Source organism: Apis mellifera, linkage group LG5, assembly GCF_003254395.2.
Source record: "Apis mellifera strain DH4 linkage group LG5, Amel_HAv3.1, whole genome shotgun sequence".
Classification (NCBI taxonomy): domain Eukaryota; kingdom Metazoa; phylum Arthropoda; class Insecta; order Hymenoptera; family Apidae; genus Apis; species Apis mellifera.
The window spans coordinates 12,232,299-12,256,732 of record NC_037642.1 but is presented as its reverse complement, the minus strand read 5'-3'; the positions used below and the strand labels follow the sequence as shown (position 1 = coordinate 12,256,732).

At 34.4% G+C, this 24,434-nt stretch overlaps 1 protein-coding gene and 1 non-coding gene across 4 annotated transcripts in view; both read right to left on the bottom strand.

Annotated features, from left to right (window-relative positions):
* The window catches only part of LOC408862 (prolyl 4-hydroxylase subunit alpha-2), a 323,379-nt gene extending 300,357 nt beyond the window's left edge, over positions 1-23,022 (bottom strand). For all 3 annotated transcript variants that reach the window (XM_016912182.2, XM_026440566.1, XM_026440563.1), the window contains exon 1: positions 22,809-23,022. Coding sequence is in view for 1 of the 3 variants with exons in the window: in XM_026440563.1 (XP_026296348.1) it covers positions 22,809-22,882 (74 nt within the window). In the remaining 2 variants the exon portion in view is untranslated. The remainder of the gene's footprint in view (positions 1-22,808) is intronic.
* On the bottom strand, positions 22,042-22,133 carry TRNAY-GUA. Its single transcript is given in 2 exon segments — positions 22,042-22,077; positions 22,097-22,133. It is a non-coding gene; the product is annotated as a tRNA-Tyr (tRNA).
* Positions 23,023-24,434: the final 1,412 nt, after the last annotated feature.

The following is a 24,434-nucleotide window of genomic DNA, read 5'->3' as shown; positions in this document are numbered from 1 at the left end:
AATCGCGATACCCGGGTAATCAGGTTTATCGCCGGCTTTCCATTCGTCGCGCTTAATTCTGCGATAAATACACTAGAGGACGTTACAGGTTTTATTCATCGAGCCAAATCGAAATGCTTCTTCGTCGACGATCTTTCTCCGTCTCTTATTCTTCCTTGTCTTTTTCCATTATAACTTTAAACAGATACGATCGGCGTGTCTATTTTTGTAGAAACACAGAATTCCAGAAAGCTTGGAATTTATTTAGAGTTGATACGCGATCTCTCGATTTATTTACTTTCCACTGTACTCGTTGCAAAGTAATTAGGCAACGAGCAACTGTTAGAACAACTGTTTTACGGAAACACCGCAAGCGGCAACGTAGGAAACAAACGTTAATGAGTGGTGCAACGATTACGAAACCCGATGTTTTCTCCGTTTTAACAAGCATGATGATTATTTAAAACTGAGAGCTATTGAAAAGATATAATTGGACGAATGAAAAAAATAATAATTTTATTGAATCATTCAAATTACATTTCGATTCTTTTTTCCCAATTATCATTCTTCGTCGGTAATATTGGAATATTGTTCGAAAAATAGTTTTATTTCTTCACACGAGCGTCGCTAGTCGAACATTTAGCCAACTTCACTCTAAACTGTGTTGTTATATATTTAGAAAGTTGGCACTTCGTGATTATTTGTAAGACAAATTCGTTCGATTCTTGTGCAGTTTGTGTTCTTCGTGCTTGATCATGAAAAATAAAAATCCATTTATTTTCGGCATCCAATTGATTAAAAAAATTTCGTAATAGTCGACATTAAAGTGACAGTTCTTGCTTTCCTCTATTTTTCCTGTTTCTCATCAGCTTTCATCGCGTTCTCTCGTGGTGAAACAAGGAAACTTTGGCCTGGCCACGTTATCCGCGACACGTAAAAGACGGATAAACCCAGGCAACCGGCAGGTTAAACGGTTATTAATCGAGATTTCGTACGGTAATGCAATAACGATCGATCCTTTTGCTCGATTAAGAGGGCCAGGCAGACGGCGCGGCCTCACCAAGATCGAAACTCGGATTTGCGATTATCGAAACTTGCGATATCGGCCCGCTTTTCGTTAAATAAGATTATCCAAGATATCTCGTTTCAATTTTGGGATAGGAGAAGTTGATCGTTACTTGATCGAAGATGTGTATCAAAATTAGTGAGAAGAAGAGAATAAGAGTTGATTGGTGATTCGAGAAACGTTATATAAATTGTATAAATAAGTTTTACAGAATCTTCTAATTAATTTTTAAAATGTACTTTCGATTTTCGGTAGATTGAGAAGAGATAATCAGAAATGGAGAAAAATATGTTTTCACCGCTTTGTGAATAAAATTGTATCATTGGCAAGAGAACAGGATAATTTGAATGTAACTCGGATGCATTCGCTCGTTAAATTAGACAATTGATTTTTATCATTATCGATTCTGCTCGAAGAATATTTAAACGTCTTTACGCCGTAGAGAAAAGTAGTACAAAGGGAATTGAAGGGAATGAAGGTTTCAACGATGGAAGGAATGCACTTACGCCAATTGAGAGACGGTGAAACTTAATTTTCGTTACAGGGAACAAAATGTCACTTGCGCCCTTGGGAAAGTTAATATCATTCGCGAGCGAGGAGAAAATTGGAATTCCGTGGACTGGGAAAGGAATAAAACTAACGATAATATAAATTTCGCTTTTAGCCTTTATAATTGCAACGGTGACGACGAAAAAGTGTAGGAGAAATGTGCACATTCCGCGACAAAATATAATCCATGATTTTCAATGTTTCTGATGTTAACTTCAAAGCTGATTAAAAGAAAAAAAAATCATCACGGTTACAGATTAAATAAATTTGATTTTATAAGGAAGAATTACTAGATTTGTTTGGAACATTGTCATGGATTGTCATGGATGCAAAAGAATCTCTCTCGTAAATGTAACAATGAAAATCGTTCAAAGAATAATATTTTTTCCAATCGAGCTATGCATAATGAGAGCTCGATCACGTTTCCCGAAAAGAGGTCGATATTTATGCAGGAAATAATTCAACCGCGTTATTCGCCGTTGAGATGAAGGGAGGGGGGGAAAAGAGATGGGGGCAGCAGAGGAAAGAAGGAAAGGGGGAGATAGAAAAGAAATAAAGGAGAAGGACGCGAACACTTCTCGGAAGAGAAAAAAAAGTTGTCGGTTCCGTTTTATTATACAACCACCGTTGCCAAATCGACGACGACTTTTCACTGTCGTCGAATCGGAGAAGGCAATATCGCGCAGCTGTCCTCCCGTTTTTTAATTTCGCTCATGGAGGAACGGAAATCGAGAGTGGGGAGGGGGGGGAGAAAAATGAAAAACGCAAACGAAACGAAAACCGCGGTCATTTTATTTACTAAATCGAGCCGCGAGAATCGCGCTTTGTAATTTTATCCGTTATTGTTTTCAACGTGGATTTTTTTTTTTTATCTTTTTCTCTCGTTCGGCGTCGTTCAAGTTTCGATCTTCCTTACCATCTTTCGCTTTGGAAGAGAGACACGGTACACAACTTTCGGGACGGGACACGTGCTGTTCCTCTTGCTGCGTGCGTTAGTTTTCAACAATCGAGATTAATTGGGGAATCCAATTTTGCGTTACTTTACTCGGCTATCTCGATACGACGCTGATTACGAATTAAAGCCAATCCAACCAGACAAAACCATATATATATATATATATATATATATATATAAAACGAATGGAAGGAAAATAGTTTATTCTTTTCTTATAAATTATTTAATTCTCGCATAAATTCTCAACAATCGTAACAAATAATTAAATAATTAAATAATTAAATAATCGATATAGTATTATCGATAATAATATCGATGATATTATTTTTATCAGAGACACGTTACTTGGGAAAATTTTTCGTTGTAAAAAAAGATGTAACACTTATCGATCGATCCAAACCATCTGGATTCTCCCCCCTCCTCTCTTCCCTTTCCGCGGCCAAGAAGGAAAATTACTTCTTCCCGCGTTTCCACATCGCCGATATGAGAGATGAAATTGCAAATTCACGCGAAATTTCGCAAAAAAAGAAACAGGCGCGCGCATGCGCGGGCTGCTCTACGGGCTGCTTTACAACCCGTATATGCGGTCGATGCGCTTCAATCTTGAGAGGGTAAATTCGAGGGGGCGACGGACCGTGATCGTGGATTATAGATCAAAGGCGGGGGCGAAAGGTGCAGAATCGAAGGTTTCCACCGCCGGCTAATGGAGGGCGGAGATTCGAAAATTTGCAAAGAGGGAAGCAGAAATTATTACTCGAACGCTCCTCAACTCCTTCTCCCCCTCCCCCCCTCCTTTGAAAATTATCCGGATTATTACACACGGCGAAAGCGGAAATTTCGTCGTCCATGATTTTATAACGAGAAGAAATGGAAATTGTTCGTCGTCTTTGGAGATGTTGTTAATTTTTTAATCCTCGTCCGGGATCTTTAGGGGAGGGAGGGGGAGATTTCCTTCTTCGAAAATTCCGCGGATTATTAATACACGAAATTCGTCGATCCTTGATTTTGGAAAACGAGAAAATTATATATTTGAAATTAATAATTTTTTTTTTTTATTTTTGAAAATGAACGAAAATTATTATATTTAGAATGTATGTAAATTATTCAAACTATTATTTTACTAAATATAATTTCGCATAAATTATATAGAATCCTGCATTAAAAATAAAAAAAAAAAAAAGCTGTTGAAATTGAATTGAAAATTAGCTCTTCGTTCCTTCGAGGTGAAATTTAACATTCAATTAACATTTACTATCCACTATCCTTTTCCTCGCCGATTTCTTCTTACTTTACGGGGATAATTTCCTTTATAGGGAAAAATCTAACGAATCCCCTAGTTTCGAGAAATCCCCACCGTCCCTTTTCACCTCTTTCGCCTCCCCCTCCCTCCATCCAATCCTACGGCAGCTTCTCTAGTCTCGACACGAACGAGAACCAAACTGCTTTTGAAGCAGCAGGGTCCCGTTGTGACACGCTGCGCTAATTTGGCGGTAACGAGTTTGCAAAAAAAAAAAAAAAAAAGCGGACGAGCAAAGTTCGAGCCAATGTTTCATGCTAGACACGGGAACGAACTTTGTTGAACGCACGGTTGAAAGGATGGGGGAGTGGGGAGGTGCGCGGGGCACGATTTACGCTGGCTAATTTTCAGGGACGCGAGCAACACGCGTCTAGGTAAGACTTTTGGCTTGAGATATGAAATAATGGGATGACGAAAATATTTTCATTACCAACGGATTAATATTTTCGATGTTTTCGTTTCGAGTGATTGGAAAGGCGTGATTAAGAAGAAAAGAGTTCAGAGTTTCTGGGAGTAAAGATAAAATTTTGGAATCAAAAAGAAAAGAGGGGGGTAAAAATAGAAATGGAAAAATACTTTCATCATCACTGCTATTTCTCTGCAACGTTCTAATATCCTCGAGCGTCATCTCCCCCCTCTCCTCGTTCGTCGAATATTTTTTTTCTCTCTCTCTTTACCTCTATTTTTCGCGTTCCACCATTTTTCTATTTTCAAACAAATATACATGTATGGAGACGCGTCCATTTGCAGATTGAAAGAGGACACCTTGCGCGTGCACGGGATCCACGTACATTGTAGATACACCGTGTTTAGAACACGTTTCGACAACTACGCCTAACGCGAAATACGAAGTTTTCCTGGCAGATGGAGTTCGGGAACGAACGGTTGTTGCGGCGCTGCCTCTCTAACTTGTTTCCCCTATTTACAGTGAACCGCGTCAGTGTTCGTTATGTAATTCGCCAATTTCAACGATTGTTCGTTCTCTGGTTGGTTCCGCTAAACCATCTATTTTGCCTACCTTCGTTGGTTATTTTTTAAAAGATTCGTTTTTCGATTTAAAATGGAATAATTATCTTGTGGGATCTTTCGATTTTTCGAAAGCTGGTTTTTTTTAAAAGCTAGAAAAAGTCGATCGAATCAAAATACGAGGTTAGTATCATGCACTCGGTTTTTTTTATAAAAGTTTAATATTATTTTAGTAACAAAAAGTAGAAATATTAAAATACAAAAGTTAGGTTAGATTAGATACTCTTTCTTTATGAAGGTCAATATTATCTAGTTACAAAGTTCAGAAATATTAAAATACAAAAGTTAAGTTGGATTAAACATTCTTTTTTTACAAAGGTTGATATTATCTAGTTACAAAGATTAAAAATATTAAAATAGAAGAGTAGAATCTCGACTTTTTGATAAATTGTTCGTGTCATCTAGTAACAAAAAAATCGATTTCGAAAACAAAAGTTAGGTTAACTTAAATCAGATATCTTCTAGTAACAAAATTAAGATTAGATTAATATGATTAATCATACTATATCGAAATCTATTTTAAAATTTTCTCTATAAAATTATATATTAATTAAGTAACATATAATTTAGTAAAAAAAAGAATCTTTTATAAAAAAAAATTTATCGTAAAAATCTGATGGAAATCTAAAAGAATCCATTGTTTCCTACAAAAGAAGATATAAAAAGATACACAGAAATAAGTTTTATACAAACGTAAATAAAAGTATATTTCGGTATTCTTCTGAATAAAACGTCGAACAATCCTTTGGAAGAGGGAAGCATTCGTTCGAAAAGCAATGGATGTCGTCGCGTAAGCTTGTTCTTCGTGTTTTTCTAATTAGAATGGAATGGCAGATTGAAATGTTTTAAATTCACCTTTTTTAATCCTTTGTAACGTCCAACTGGGCGCACTCGCGCTTGAGATACAATTTAATTTCAATTTTAATTTTAATTTGTACAACCTGGACGACTTGTCGGGCATGGGATTCACGCTGAAAATGTTTACTTTTTCTAGATAGAATGTGTGGACATTAAAGAACGTGGAAATATGTTCCCAACAATTTTTGCTACTTATAAAAACAGCTTCTCAAGAGAAACTTTTAATTACAAGAACCTTACAAGTCACGTACCACGTGCGATTTTCAAGTGTACGAGCTTTAAGCCAAAGAATTATTTCATGTCGACAATGTTATTCCATAATTTAATTAACTCGCATTAAATTATCACATTGTTGTTGGATGTTTATGCAAAATCAAATTTTTAGAGAGAGAAAAAAGACGAGAGAGAAACTTACATAGAGATTCGCTTCATTCTTCAAACATGATACGAAAACACTTTGTGTATTTTCTACTTTTTTTCTACGTCACGTGCATTCGTTATAATTAAGATATATTTCAAAAGAATACAACTTGCCACCCATTAAAATGAATTTTTTTTCTAAATTTCAAAAATATTTTTCGTTCCTCAAACTGTTCGAATCTCCGTCGAAAAATATACACGTTTATTTATATACATATATCTCGAAGCACGATATCTCCTCGAAACGATTACCGTACGTATATGCTTCTCGAATTACGAGGCTATTTTCCATCTTGCTCGCGAGATGGCCGAGAATAAAGGATAGAAAATCGAAAACGGGCAGTACGTTTATCGAGAGAGAGAGAGAGAGAGAGAGGGAGAGAGGTCTAATCGAAGTGATGCTCGTAGGAAACGTGGTCGGCATCCTTGTGTCGACGAGTCGCTCCGCCTACGGGCATCGTTCGTGCCCGAGTATTTCGACTCGATAACCGACCCACACCACCCCTCCCACCGTCTGTCTCTCTCCAACCATCGCTCCCACCGTAAGCCGACGACGCTTTGTTTTTGTTTATCCAGCATCGATATCGAGGGGTTCCGGTGTCGACTTTTGTATTGAAAACCAACTCTCGCAGCTCTGCCTTCTAGGCAGACGACGAGGTCTCCCTCTCCTTCATCCTCGTTTCCCTCCGTATTATATCTCTGCTCGCGCCGTCACACAGGCCGGTGTTCCGCGTAGCGTGAAGGAAAAAAATTTAAAGGATGATTACAAAGAGGGAAACGAGTACGAGCGTGTAAAAAAAAAAATGTCTTTTTTCTTTTCTAATTAATCAATTTAATTTTGTTTGTACAGGATAAAGCGTTTTTATCATATTTCGTCCTCGAAAGAGCGAGCGAAATTTTTCATCGATCTTTTTAAATTTCGACCGAACACACGTCGCACGTTCGTTACATTCTCTATCGCTCGTAACTCTTCGGCTATACTCGGATAAGTTCGCCTCCTTCTATTCTCCCTCTACTCCAAGTATCTGAGACCAGACCGTCTCTATCTCCAACCGGCGAATTTAATACACGGTTGCAACGAGACCTTAATACAACGCTTACTCCGTAATGTATGCAAAGATGAAGACGCTACGGTTTGTATGCATATGCCTGACGGGATTAACTGTTGCCTTCGTGTTAATGATACGAGGAAAGGGAGGGAAGAGTATCGATGTTAAAGGAGAGGATGAGCGGAGAGCAAATTTGGAAATTGTAGATGGGAGATAATCGATCCTTTTAAGCTCGATTAAGCTCGATGCTATCTATTTTCGAATGATTTACGTTTATTTAGAAAAAATAACCATAAATAATAGCTTCTAGAATATCTTTGATTTCCATTTCTATATACGCAAATTCTAAGTGGAAAAAATTTTTTTCTATTGAAATAGCTACGTTTAAAGTGGATAATTAATTTCTACGCGAGGACGGAACACGTTCTTACATTTCATTTGTAGAGAAATAAAATGAAACGAATTTGCGCAGTCTAAAAAAGACACGATATATTACGTTATTTATAATCGTAATTTAAAGAAATAAGATAATTTTACGGTATTCCTTTATCTTACATCTTTCGCTACGCCAGGTTAACTTTTAAAAGTGCCGTGACGAATTATCTCGTCACGCATAATAAAGTCGTTTTATTTACACGGAGGAAATATTTCGTCACGTCTCGCGAGGTTAATCGTGCATTAAATTTCATCGAACCGTGCCATCCGACGAGTGAATCACAAAAAAAAAAGGCACGAGTTTATTCAAACTTTGTAAAAAAAAATTTGTCAACCACCTTGAACGGATTATCAACAAGATATTAAGGACGCTTCTTAACGATCTTCTTGATGCCGATCCCGCCTGCTCGACAAGACGTCTCGAGTTTGATCAAACGTTAAGACGTGCGCGCGAAAAATATGCAAATGAGGTGACCACTTTCGGAAATCTGTGGAGCGAACTTCCTTTGTTGCAATTGAAAATTTTCGAAAAAATTTTTCGTAAGGAAATATTTTTTTTTTTGAATTAGAAAAAAAAAAAAAAAAAGAACTCTGCCTTTTCAACTATTTTTTCGACGGAATGAAAGAAGATGGAACATATTTATCCTAACTTCATTATCGACGGATCGAATCGAGAAAAATTATTGGAAATTATTGATCAGATAAAGAAAAAAATATGCAAGGTGTATGACGAAGAGGCATCGATAGAAATGCCCGTACGAGGGTAATCCGCGTGCGAGCGGGGAGAGGGGAGGGGGAGAGCGGAGAGGAGGGGAAGAGTGGAGAGGAGGGGAGGGGGAAAAGCAACAAGAGGCGAGAAAACAAGAACGCTTTTGATCCTGTTCCATATGCATACGAGCATTTTGTGTATGCAAATCTTCGGCACCGACAATATTGTTTTCGCGATCGACACTCCCTACAAAGCGACTATGTCGCGCACCGACGCGCCCGCGCAGAATTTTCCCACAAAATCTTCAATTAACTAGGATTGTTAAGCGCGCGATATTCAAAGTGGGCGAAATTATTTTACGAAATCCAGTGTTTAATTCTGTGGAAAAGGGAGAGGGGGGGATGGTAACAAGCTATAAGAATTTCAATATTCCGTCGCAAATTGTTGTTTATTTGATCTTAAAAAAAAGAAGAAAAAAGAAAAATCAATTAACTAACTTAACACCTTTCGCAAATACAATTTAAGACAATTTCGAGGAAGAGTTTTCAATTTCAAAAAAATAGAAAAGAACAGTCTGATATTTCTCAGCGACAAAGAGCTAGAAAATATACGTCGTCTCATGTCGCCTCGTTGCTTAAATTTCTAATATCTTTTTGACTTTTCTAATTCGTATTTCAATTCTACGAAAGATACTCGACGTGGAAATTGCGCGACTATTTTCTACCAATCCCATCTTCACGCGTTCGCGCGACGAATTGATGAAGGAACGCGTTCTAATTCGACCGTCGTATCGGTCGGTAAACGAGGGACGCGAGCGTGGCAACGTAACCGCACGAGCAAACGTTCGTGTTCGCCGGTGCAACCGGTGGCCAACCACGGCAAACACGCGCCGCTCGTGTCTTCCATTGTCGCAAAGCACGGACGGAATTCGCGATATTCTTCCTCCGCGAAACCGTTATGTACCCGACACCGGTTTGACCAGTTTTCTTATTCACCATGAATCATCTCCGCCGATTGTATTGTTTCATTCATTTATTATTTCGTAACAATCGAATGATTCTTGCACGGATAATAATAAAAAGTCTTTATTTCAAGTTAAGTGGATGTTTATCTCAGTGATGCGATTCGTGAAAAATATAAAGTGATACGGAATATCTAGGTATCCCTAGATATCAGCTTTGGTTGTTGCACGGATGATAATAAAACGTTTTTATTTCAAGTTAAGTACATGTTTAAATATCTCAATGATGCGATTAAAATTATTAAAAATATAGAGTGATATGGAATATCTATATCTAGGTATCCCTAGATCACTACCGCGTCGTCGATTGTATTACTTCATTTGTTATTCAGCCTCGTAATAATTAATTCCTGCACGACTCGATCCCTAATTTCAAGGATTTTTAAATATGCAAGCAATGAAATTCTTAAAAAATGATATATCTATATCTAGATATCCCTAGATATCAGCCGCATCGCCGATTTAATCGATTTCATTTATTCATTATTATTTTATTCATTTGTTATTTCGTAATAATTGATTCCTGCACAAATAATAATTAAAAAATTTTATTTCAAGTTAAATTGTACATACTTAAATATCTCGACAGTATTCTTAATTTCAATGATTTTTAAATAGTGATGTGATTCTTAAAAAAATATAGAGTGATGTAGAATATCTATATCTAGGTATCCCTAGATATCACCATCGATTTAATCAATTATATTATTTCATTCATTTGTTATTTCGTAATAACTGATTCCTGCGGATAACGAAGAGTTTTAATTTTAATAATATGAAAGTTATACATGTTTAAATATCCCTAATTTCAATGATTTTAAAATAGTGTTGCGATTCTTAATAAATATAGAATGATATGGAATATCTTTATCTAGGGATACCTAGATATCAACACGAATAATAACAAAAAGTCTTTATTTCAAATTAATTTGTACATGATTAAATATCTCGATAGTATTCTTAATTTCAATGATTTTTAAACAATGATACGATTCTTAAAAAAATATAGGTTGATATCGAATATCTATATCTAGGTATTCCTAGATATCACTGATTTAATCAATTATATTATTTCATTCATTTGTTATTTCGTAACAATTGATTCCTGCTGGATAACGAAAAGTTTTAATTTCAATAATGTGATAAAGTTGTACATATTTAAATATCCCTAATTTCAATGATTTTTAAATAGATTCAATGATTCCTGCACGAATTACGATTTCTAATTTCGATGATTTTTAAACAGTGATGCGATTCTTAATAAATATAGAATGATATGGAATTTCTAGGTATCCCTAGATATCAGCCTGCACGAAATATAATAACAAAAAGTCTATATTTCAATTTGTACATGATTAAATATCTCGACAAGATCCCTAATTTCGATTTTTAAACAGTAACGCGATTCTTAAAAAAATATAGATTTAGATATGGAATATTTAGATATCCCTAAATATCAGCCTTGATTCCTGCACGAAATATAATAACAAAAAGTCTTTATTTCAATTTCTATATGACTAAATATCTCGACAGGATCCCTAATTTCGATGATTTTTAAACAATGATACGATTCTTAAAAAAGTATAGTTTGATATGGAATATCTAGGTATCCCTAGATATCAAGAATTTTCCAAAGTTTTCGAATTGCTAAACAAAAATTCTGATATGCAGATTTCAATCGGGGGAGGTAAATCTGCTCTCCCCTTGCTCGAAGGAAGTCCTCAAAGGTTCCTTGTATGCGCCATTCCTTATTCCATCAAGTGACCAGATCTCCGGAGAGAGTCGGACGGAAAACAAGAAAATATCGAGCAGTGGGTGGTGGCGGATAGCCGACAAACTTGTTCTTCCTTGTTCGAAGGGAAAGAAAAATTTCCATTCCTTTTTTCAAGTAGAAAATTTCCCCGGGCACTGGCTGCCACCGGCGAGAAAATGAACCGAGTCGGGCCAATTGTCGTCCGTCTTCCCAACTTCCCTGTTGGGCCGAAAACTTTCCAATTCAATATGACCGTTCGACTCGTGACGAGTGTACACGTATTCCCCCTCCTCCTCCTTTGAAAAAAGAAAATTCTCTAATTTCTCGACGAATAATAAAAAATCGAATCGAAATCGAGAGACGAAACTCGAAAACTTTCCGAGAACGCAAAATTCTAAGGATTCGAATCGAAAGAAAGAAGATCGGCGAGGATCGAGTTTGGAAATCGAGACGAGTTCAATCCGTCTCTCGATTTTTCCGAAACCGTCCGATCGATTGATTCCATGCGAATAAAAATTCCTCCACCAATTTCCTTTGACTCTGAAATTCGAATGCTCCTCGTTCGATGGGAATATTTATTCTCGACGGTGGTATAAATACGGAATAAATATATCGGTGTAAGAAAACGCGAATCGAATATTGAAACACACACACACACACAGAGAGAGAGACACACACGTATGTGATTAATGAAATCCGTACGACATTCCTCCATAGAATTTATCGCGTTTCCCTCCGCGTTCCAACTATCTCGTTTATTAATATCAAGCCTGTTAATTATAACAAACAACGTCCCATCGTAAATAACTTTTTAATCACACGTATATCCTGTCGAGAAATCTTGTCAACGAGAGAACAGCCTCGCGTAAATTTTAATCTCCGGTCGAATAAAATAATCTTCCCCCCCTCCCCAGAAGATTCATCAAAGTCTCAGGAACTGCAGAGTCTCAGTGAACGAGCAACTCAGTGGATGTGCATCATCCTAAATAAAAAAAAAAAAAAAAAGGAATTCTCGAATATTAGTGTAATCTTTTTATCTAATTTTAATTTTAGAATTTTCTTCTTTTTTTTTTATTATGAAGAAAAAGAGGAGAATTTTATAATAAAAATTTATAGAAACGCGATAAATTATTCCGTTACTTATTGTAAATCCCCGTTCAATGATGCTATTTTTTTCTTCCCCTCTTTCGCGTTAATCTACGATTTTATAGATATCCGATAATTCACGTCACTAAGACTCGACGCACAATATAAATCGCCCTTTCGAAAACGAAGAAATATCGATGTCCTCCCGATGTATATAAAACGCCACGACGCCCTGGTAATCGAACGAACTGAAATTTATTTTTAAGTTCGTCCCACCGAGCGATAATCTGCCGATGGATTATTTAAACCGCTGCGAGAACCGTTTAAATCACACCTCTCCTCCTCAAAGGATCTTCGATTAAAATAAAACATCGGTTAAACGTATTATCGGAATTTACGAATTTCTCGTTTATAATTAAGATAAATTGCATTTTAAAAATGTTGAAACAAAAATATTTGCGTGAATTAATTCTTTGTTTTTGCACCGAATGAAAATAAATATATAGATTCAAAGTTTAAATTGTTTCTATCTTTACATTAATCTTCTCTCCTCTGATATCATATTTATACGTACAATTTTTCCTGTTAAACTTCATCACGTTTAAATTTGTCATCCATCCTCGTTTGAATAAGCGACGCACGACAACGTACGATAAAACTACGTACCAAATAAATAATCTAGATTATCGGCTTGTGAAACGTGTCTGGCGTTAACTCGCGTCACGATCGAACATTCCGTTCGAAAAAAAGAAATACGTTTCGTAAAAAAAATTCAAGGAGTCACCGCCGCTTAACGAGAACATCGATTCAGGCGGTGAGAAAACTCGGCGAGTGAGCGAGCGAGAGAGAGAGAGAGAGGGAGGAGGTATGGAAATAAAAACGGCGAAACACCGGCGAGGAAGAACAATCCGGGCCGATCGAATAAAAGGAAAATTGGCTGCTAGGCCAAACGAGGTGAATATTCAACCGGAGGAAAAAAGATCGTTCCGTTGATGTGAACTGGTGGTGAGACAAGGACGAGATAATATTAGAATATGGAAGGGAGGGGAGGAGAAGGCGAGAGAGAATTTATCGGAGGTTGGTTTATTAACCATTAAGGAAGAACCTTCTCCTCGAATATTGTCCCAAGCACATTCCAACGCGTCTGACTGTCGATCGAACACAAACACATATACATATACACACAAGTATGAATATACGTGAAAAGCAACGATCAGTCCGTGTGTAAGCTGCAAGGCTGCATTCGAAGGGTGGAAAATTGAAATTGAGCCGGCGACGACGTTCAGATATAGCTCCGTGTCAGCACGGATTCCTAACCTATCCACCTCCTTTGCGTACCATTCGGTATTACGCTACTTTGCTTCTCTAATAATTTCCTACGTCCTTGTATACCGCACCGCTGGATTATTATCTCTCCATTTTAATTGAACTCCGTGAATCAACTTGGTTTAATTCAATTAGCTTTCAATATTGATATATAATTGTCCGTTTCGTATAATTCTTAAAAATACGAAAACTCGAGTTTTCGTCGAATATATCGATTGGTAAATCATATTCGTATCTTTAAGAATCTTCGATGTTCGAATTTATCGAAAGAGTAAAGGGAAAGGTGTTTAAAGATTCAAGGTAGGTGAAAAACGTTAAAACAGCGATGTCTGGACAACTGTATTCAGAGCGACCGTTGGAAATAAAGATTCCTGGTCTGTTTCTCGATCTTTTACCATCTGTACGTGATCCGTTTACGCGGTCCTCCTACGCGGTAAGAAAGCTATAGCGGTTTTTACGACTGTTGCATTCCATCGCCGTCTCTTTTTCTTTCTGTTATGTACGTTACACTTGCGGTATGTGTGTTGCCATCTGACGGAACCTGGAGATGACACTTGGTGGTCACGTGGGCAAGATATACGTTGGTGTGCCTATTGTTAGTATGCGTGCGCCACGTATAATTCTAACCTTCTTTTGTAACGTTATTTTCGTATAATGAGATAAATACCACAATTCGTTTCGTACATAACACTTTGATTGATCTTCGAACAAGTGAAATTTATATGTAATACGAGAAGAAACGCACAAAAATATATGGAAAATGGATAGATCTTAAATCTTGATTTCAAAAGTTTCGTTTCACGAATTTTGTCGTTTGATTCGCTTCGATTCGGAAGCGAAATACACGTTTCAACGATAATTGCCAGAGATTGCCAGGAATAACTAGGATAAGATAGGAACGGCACGCGTGAGATGCATCGGGCCAGATTTCTAGGAACAAATGGGATAATTCCCAGGTAGGTTATAGGTCGCAGCGTATCTACAGGTGCGCCGTTGTTCATGCTCGTCTTGAGACGTGTACGTACGTACGCGCCTCGAACATAACGTATGATAATTACTCAGATATAATCTTTGAATAATTTCCTCCAAGTATCTTGTTATTAATCGCTTAATCTTTTGTTTCTTGGTAATTTAATTTAGACACGGTCGTTAATAACAGTTATATATTATTGATCGCAGCGAAATTCAAACGTTAATTTCCCGAATCGAAAATTTTAACAAATTATCCCCAAGGATTATAAATATTTAATCTCGTATAAAGTAATAGATCTTGTAACGAGATATTCGATACCAGAAGAGAAATTTATCGAGTATAAATATTTTTCGAAATCAATTATTTAACTCTTTCAATATTTATTGAACACAACGATCGTAATTTCGATTATTATTCACTTTTTTCTTTTTAAACGAAAAAACCAACTTCGAATCACCGTAATTGTAATTGTTGAACGATATATAACAGTGGCTACTTATCACCGTGCAAAAGGAGACGAGACCTAAAAAGGTTGAAACACGGCGTGAGACAATGCGAGAGGAAGGCGGGCAGCCGCGTTCAAAGAGGGTTTCAGAACTAATAACACGAGTCGCGAATCCGGTGGACAGCAGAGCACTCTTTGGGGAATTTGCTCGTGCGAGCAGTCGGCAGTTTCCATAATTCACGTGGTCAGGGAACGCGGTCGAATCTCCCCGGGCAAATAATACGTTTTCGTTTCTAACGCTGCATACGACGAATATCGAGTCGAAGAAAATTGGAATGAAATTCAACGGTGGCTTCCAGTGAAGGAGTGGGGGAAACGGCGCGTAATTGGATCACGAAGAATTCTCCGGTGTATTGTCTCTTGATCGCTCGTGTTTGGAGATGTTTATTCTCGTTGCGTTATCGTCGTTCAAAAATTATTGCAAATTTTTTTTTTTTTTTAAATTTTAAACGATTCGAACGTAAAATAAAGTTCTATCTTATTATAATACGTAAAAATTCGCTCAAAATTTTCAATTCAACTTTGAATAATTTATCGTTTTATAATTATTAAAATTTGATTGATCTAAGAAATTGATAATTAAAATATTTTTAACGAAGATTTATCTTTTTTTTCTTGGAATTTTCTTTCGATTCTTTCTCATTGCGTTATCGTCGTTCAAAAATTGTTGCAAATTTTTTTTTTTTTTAAATTTTAAACGATTCGAACGTAAAATTCTATCTTATTTTATTTATTATATTGTTTATTATTTTATTATATTGTTATAATATTGTAAAAATTCGCTCGAAATTTTCAATTCAACCCTGAATAATTGTATAATTGTTAAAATTTGATTGATTCAAGAAGAATTTTTTTTTTTCTTGGAATTTTTATACTTTTTCGATAAATCTGATAAATCTTTTCCGCGAAAAGTTGGAGAAGAATTTCAGGATCTTTCAGCCGAAGTGGAATTTCGCCCGCGAATTTCAAACATGCTGCCAATGTGTTTATTGGCCAATGTGAGCCAAGGGATCATTTCCCAGCCAAAGATCGCCAAGAATAGCTGCACGAAACGTCCCGGTTTTATCGGTATTCCATCGGTTTATGCGCTCATTGAATCTTCACCTGTACACTTTGCATTCTATTCGGATCCACTGGAACGACGTGCGGGCATTCTTCGAGAACACGGCACGACTTTGATCGTGCGAATCACGCCCCGCTTTATCGCGTACCATCTTGTTCTCTCAAAAGGAAAATGAACGATGTGAAACGAGAAGGATACGTACGACACGAGGAAAATTTAACAAGTTACGATAAAGTTATTTTATATTATTTAAATTTATAATAAATTTTATTCGAGTATTTTAATTATTTAAACTGACTTTATTCGAAATTTTTTTCGATCTAAATTTCGAATGTATCTTTTACGATATTTTAATTATTTATTCCAAGGACTGACTTTAGTGAAGAAATTGCGACCAATGATAAACAAAATTTTACTTCGATAATTCAAGATATAATAATAATTACAAGTAATTGTAGCAAAATTCTAACATTTTAATAAACAATTACTTGAAATAATTTTATTCAAGATTTTTAATTTTAAATTATTTTTTCAATAACTTAATGTTCAAAGCTTTGTTTTATAATCATATAAAAGTAAAGAAAATAAAAGTAGAATAATTATGTATGATAAATACATTTTTGGATCGTCTTATTTCGAAACGAACGCAAAAATATCCATTTTCGTAAATAATCCTTCCGACCAGTGATGGGAAAAATTAATCGAAGTTGCGAAAAAAAATTACTTCGATAATTTATCGTTCAAAATAAATAATAATAATCGCAAATAATTATAGTGATAAAATATTAATAAATTATTTTTTTAACAAATAAAGTTTATTTTTAACTTTAAATTACTTTTTTTAGCGAGTTTTCAACGCCCAATTGTGGCGATACTCGATTAAAGTGATTTCGTATTCCCCGCGAAATCGTAAAAAGACCGGTGTCGCCGTTACGGGACGAGAAGGAAATGGACTGTCTAAACGGGCTCGTTGATTCGCGATGGCACGCCAAGATACGCTTCTTCCCGGCGACTTCATTCCACGATGAATCGAAAACCGTGACGGTGTATATACGTATCTGCCGAACACGACACCCGCTCGTACGACAAAAATCACTTCGTGCATTTCGATCGTCACCTCGATTAACCACAATAGAATACATTTGAATAATTTCGAAATGAACTTTTGCAATACCGAGGAACAAGCTATTCTCGATACAACAGCTATCTAAAAAACGAAGAAAAAAAAAATATATCGTGTCCATAAATCGCTATATTCCATCAGATTACTATTACGTCAATCTCACGATTCGACAGAAAGATTATCCTCTCGAATGTATAACATTGCGTAATGTTATACAATTCGATCGTCCAACGATAAAAGAGAAACGATTAAGAAATATTCATTTTCACGAGAAGAAAAATATTATTATTTCACGTTGAAAAGATACTTCAATTCTATCTCGAAAGATTGCGTAAAGATTCCCTCAATTTTCCTAAATTACAAACAACTTAAATAATGCACCGAATTACTTAAAAACATCTGTAGACACTCGGCAATCCGCGGTTATTACGTTTATCATACGGCCACCAATTACCAATTTGCACAACCGCCAAGATGTTGCAGCGAGAGTTTCGTTGCGAGGTGGGACCGAGTGGATGCGTGTAACCAGTCGGAAAACGACGACCAGTTTGGAAAGAAGGCAGCACAGGCTCGGTCACGTGATCGTGACGCAATACCCAAGCTGTTGTTTCGTTGGTCGGGAGCGCCACGCAGCAAGTAGGTTCGCGGTTAATGAAATTGCCTAAGTAACGGCCGCGTGTTACGTGTCTCCCCGTGCACAACGAAGGGAAATCCCGGGATCTTTACTGTTATGCAAATTGGGGACGACGAGGCGAAACGATTGTCGAAAGCGTCGCAACACGACGGTTCCGGCGATCTTCTAATTTTAATTAAGAGATCCCTCTTATAGATTTCTCTCTCCCTTAGTCCAGGATTTTATTTTTATTTTTATTTTTGCGACGGTTCATCGCGCCGTATCCTGTGCTTCTTTATAAAACGTATTATTCTTATTTATATAAGAAGAAGGTGTTCGAGATAAAGTGTGGAAAATAATAAATCTTTCAAGAGATAGATTCTATTTTATTTCCTTTAAACTTTATCGAACCGCCAATTTCTTACTTCGTATCCATTTTTCCCGTTACATCATTTTTCAAATTAGATTTCGATCTCTCCTCGGATCTCGGAGAGGCGAGATCCCGGCAGACCCCGTCGCGTTGCGTTTTTCTAGAAGAAGAGTCTCTCTCCTCCCCTCTCCCTCCCGCGGTGTCAGATATCAGTTTACAGAGGCCATTAATTTTTATTATTCATCGGCACTTTTCCCCACCAGCATTTAATAAATTTTCATGAATATCTGGAAATCTGTTGGCGCAACGACGACACGAATTATTAATATATGAAAAATAGTTGGATGTTAAATATTTATCGTTGCGTACCACCGGCGTGCATTCTGTCTGACACTTCCTTTAATTACAAGAGACATTAATTTTAAATACCAGACCAGATAGATAGATCGATCTCGTTCCAATCCCGATAATTTTCCATTCGTTTTAACGATCGAAATAATAAATTCCATTCTCGCTTCGAATACAATTTTAATCTTTACTTTTTATATTTCCCCCCCACGAGGAAATTTCTCCGAATCTCGTGCAATCCTCCCAAACTAAACATATTTTCATCATTTTCAATTAAGAGCTCTCTTTATTCAATATTCTTCGAAAACAAAGAAACTATATCTTGTCGGTAAAAAAGAAATCATCCTTTCCTACCTTGATCTATTTCAGCGACCAAGTTCCTTTACGAAAAGGAAAAAAAAGAAAAAAGGAGAGAGAAGAATCAACTCGTTCGGCGCACCTGTTTCCCCGAGAAAACCATCCACCGTCTCGAATCCCGATCGAGTTCTTTCACGCTGGAACGAAGACGTTTTTCGATTTAATGAAAGAGTTCCATCTCGAATCGATCGCCGGTGTCGTCCATGTGCAATCCGCTTCGTCCCAAACAAATACCGGGCCCTCCCTCCCCTCCCCCCGATTCCCCCTTCGCCTTCCCCCTCCTCGGACAATATTGATCCCGTAGTTTCTCCTTTCGCGTCTTCTGCCGGTGGTCATCTCTCGAACAATGAACCCCCCGACGACGAGCCCGATCGGCTAATGAAACGCTTTTAACAGTTTTGTTTCGATCCAACGGCTCGATGCTCAACTCTCTCTCTCTCTCTCTCTCTCTCTCTCTCTCTCTCTCTCTCTCTCTCTCTCTCTCTCTCTCTCTCTATATATATATATATATATATATATATATATATATATATATATATATATATATATATATATATATATATATATATATATCACACACACACACACACACACACACACACACACACACACACACACACACACACACACACACACACACACACACACACACACACACACACACACACACACACACACACACACACACACACACACACACACACACACACACACACATCAGAGGTCTCGAGACTTGTTCGAGTCTAGGGGAATTTTGACCTCGACTAGTGACGAGTGGTAGGATTAAACTGAAAAATGTATATCTCGTTGGAAACGAATTTTACTTTTTACGATAAATTAAAAATTTGAAGCATTTGAGGATAATTTTTTTTTGAAAAGAAGTTATTTTCATTTTTTTTTGTTTCTCTAAATCTTCTTTTTTTTTTTAGGATTTCGAGAAGAAGGAACGATAAAAATTTAATTTTGTAAATTTAATTTGTCAAACGTTTCGATTTTTCTTTTTTTTTTTTTTTTAAATTATATTACTCGTCGACGAAACAAGCGAGATTGCGTGCGATTATCGTTATACCGATGACAAAAAGCTAGGCCGCCATTGGCGGTTGCCAGGTTCGCCAACATCGAAATTCCGGAAGCAAATATTTGACCGGATAAATCAGTGACGCGATTCATCCTATCTGGTTGTTGTGGAATGATCTGATTATCGTCTATACCTATGGGTTCAACGTTTGAGCAAGATTTGTATTATCGATAATGTATATTGATTCTCTATTTAGTTAATTCTCTGTCGTTTCAGAATTATGTTATTTTTATGATTTTTATTAAACTATTACTTCGTACTCATTTTTAAATTATTACATTTATTACACATTAGCTTAGGTAATTATGAATAAGCATCGTGATATTTACACGAGATCTCAAGTCATACACTGTGGTATGGCAAGTCACGTAAGGCTTGCTTTGTACGATTTCCTTCAAGTGTCAGATATGCACGTATATCGGAAATAACTTGCGTGCAAATAGTGCGTACAACAGAAAGCTTATAGGAAGTTTCGCTTTCAGAAAGAGAAAGAGAACGAAACTCTTTCGAGATTAGAAACGCAAAAGAAGAATGAATAAAATAATCTTTTAAAATAAAAAGAAAGAAAATTTAGAATAGAAAGGAAAGATAAGATATACATTCGTTAAACGATAAGCTGTACAACGAGACAGAGTTTCCGAGTTAGCGTAATAACAATGAAAACTTCTATTAAGTAAATCGAGGTATGATATCATCCTCTTGAATAGAATACTTATGAACCGAAGAGACCAGAGACTACGTTCAAGATAGAGGATCAGTTAAATCCGTTTCGATCAATAATCTTTAATATGTGTGCTAAAACTGTCTTATATAACTTTATCTTTTTTCGAGAAAAAAAAGTGGATAGATACGAATAAAATATCTAATTAAATAATAATTTTTCAAAATTGATTTAATAATGATCGAATCTTTTAATTGAAAAAGGAATTATCCTTGAAAATATTAAAATTCATATTCTGTATCGGACTATTGCGCGACGTTTATGTATACAACGATGAACGCATGCGCAATGTCGCATAAAGTACCACATCAAATCATGTTCGTCCACACTTGCGATCTATCGGGCGCGCGTCAGATATCACACCTTTGCGATCGAATAATTTATCGCGATCTGACGTGCAACCAACAATATAAGCAATTTCGCGCGTACAATACACCGCACCAGGAGCTTGCTACCCCTCCAATAAATATGAACAGAGTAGTAATAAATTACGAAGGACGATTAGAGCGGACCGGCGATAAATTAACGTGAACGCGCCCGCGGTGTATCAGCGTCGCGAACGATTCGCTCGATTGCCCAGGGTAGATTAATCCCTATTTTCTTTCACGACACATTCGATTATTTAGAAATTTTTTCATTAATGATTGTTAGCATTACTGTTACTTATTTGCTGCAATCCTTTATTTGAGTGCTGAGATTCTTATTGAATTTCGATCGAAAATTTGATTCGATCGCGAGATGACTGATGACATCTTGCGACAAATGTGAGAATAATTATCGTGAGATACTAATACAAATATTTTCTATTTAAAAATAAATGTCTCATAATTTAAAATTAATAAAGAATGTTTAATTTTTTCAATATTTTTAATTGTTTTTTTAAAAAATTAAATAAAAAAAATAGAATATAATAATTTTTATACTATTTTCGATTTAATAAAAACACAGATTAAATATCTCTTTCTCATTTTTCTCTTTTTTAAAATTTAATTTTTTTAATTTAGAAGTAATGGAAAAAAATTAATATGCAGTCTGTAATAATCTGCATTACCACCAAACATCTACACTATAATATGTAGTTGCACTTCCAGAGGGCAGTATGAATTTGATGCATAAAATAAAATAATAATAATCATTATACTATATCGATTAACAAAATGCAATAACGCATTCGAAGAACAAGAAAAAAAATTCTTTTAATAATAGAAAAATTTATTTTTTCTATTTCTTAATATTATATTATTAAATTACGTAACTTCCTATGTTACAAAATATAATAAAAAAATAAAAATAAAAAAAATAAAAATATGAAAACAGATGAGAAGAACGAAAATTATAATTTTAGGGAATTAAAAAAATTTTCCTTCGAGCCGGATTCGAACCAGCGACCTATGGATGTCTCCAGAAATCAACCAACTACAGTCCACCGCTCTACCAACTGAGCTATCGAAGGAATTACAAAAATAGTACGTTTTAACGTAAACAAATCGCTATTTATCATACGGTAAATTTTAAGATTATTTGTTAATAATAATACATATATATATATATATATAATAATTACTATTTTTAATGCATTATTATAGATATTATTATTATTATTATTATATATGTATGAATAAATATATCCAAAGATAATAAAACAAAAACGTTTGATTTTTATAGTTAGTTATAATACACAAAAAAACAAAGAAATATAATATTTTTTTTATAATTAGAATATATAGTTGTATGTTGTAAATATTATGTTTAAATGTTCAAGTTTAAAAATATTGAGAGATAAAACGATTATTACAAAATAACTCTGAATCATATAAATAAAATTCATTACATCATTGAGATTAAATCTCAATAATATTATAAAAATTATAAAGGAAATTGAGTAATTATATGTTTATATTTTTCTTTTCACGATACATAAGTACTATATATATCATTAAAATTAGATACGATAATTAATAAATGAATGATAGATTCAAAAGAACGAACCGTACATTAATAAGTGATTTCTGACAAAATTGAAAGAACAAAATAACTCTACAATGATATGACAAATATTGATACGATACATGATTAAAATAAGCGAAATCGTTATTTATAAATCAATGCATAACCTAAAAGCACTCACCCTCGATGTTCGCTGAAATGATTCGTTGTGATGGTAACCAAAATATTTCTTGACATTAATGTCCATCCAATCATTCGATGAAGTTAACATTTATCACAGATTTGCGTCAAGTTTGCCAAACATTTCGCGAAACATTAATGCACTTTTTTTGTTTACACACATCATCACACATCGCACTTGTAATATCAAACGCCACTTGTCGAACGTTTCCGAATAAAATATTCTACTGTCAAACGTGCTTATAATTGTACCATGTGCTGCCATCTAACGGCATCACGAGAATTTAAAATTTGAATATTTTTTAAACCATTTTGAAAAAAATCAATTACAGAATATTTTAAATATATTGATAAAAATTGAATTTTATGCTTTCGAAATATTAAATTAAATTAATATTATTACTTTATTTATTATTAGATTTTAATTTAAAATAATTATTACAAGCAATGCAAAATTATAAATGAAATTTAATTTAAAATAAATTATAAAATTTGTATTCTGAAATAAATCAATATTGATTCTTAATAAGATAGCTACGAAATTTTCTATTTATTAACAATTTTTTTATCAAATACAAAGATCTTATATATCACAATAATAAAAAAGAACTTTTGAAAACTTCTAATTCAATGATTACTAGTTCAAACTATTAAATTAATGATGGCTGATATATGTGCCATCTTCAGGTCGATTACAATAGTAATATTTATATTTAAAATTTAAAAATTCTAAACAATATTTAAATTATATTAAAACATAATTCTTCTTTTTGATAAATGAATAAATAATTAATAAATAATTAATTTATATCTTTTAAAAGTAAAATTTTTCATATTAATATCTTTATTGTATTATTGACTAAATTTTTTTTATTTCATATTTGTTATTTTAAATGATATTTTGTTACCATATTTTGCTATAATAATTAATTTAATTTTAATGATATAATTCAAACTATTTGTCCATTTTAATTTATGGCATTACAATATATGATATTATTCATTATTATCAATAATATATATAATTACATCAAATAAATTTATAACAAGAAAATATTATATATAAAAACATAACCTAAAAAATATTGCATTAATATAAAATCCATAAAAAGTGAATTTATAAAATTTTTTATCTTTTTATATCTATATAAGAGACAATAAAATCATGTGCAAAAATAATAGAAAATATAGAAAATGTTATAAATTACAAAAAAATTATAGTTATTTTAAATGATTATATAAATGTTAAAATAATTATAATTCTTAATAAAATAAAATATGATAATAATAAATTTAAATATTTAAAATGAACAAATAAGAAAAAAAAAATAATATTGGTTTATGAATAAATACATGTGTAAATACAGTCATTCTTTCATCTTATTACAAACATTAAAATGATATAAGTAAGTAAAAAATAAATATTTTTATATTTACATTTTATGTGTTATAATTCATAATATAAATTATATATATATATTTTTTAACTATAAATTAATTTCAGATTTTTTTTATTTAAGATTTTTGATTATGAATTCAATTGATTAATATTTCCATAAATTTTTCAAATGGAAGGATATATCCATATATAATATGTATAAAATGTTATAAGATCTAATAACATAAT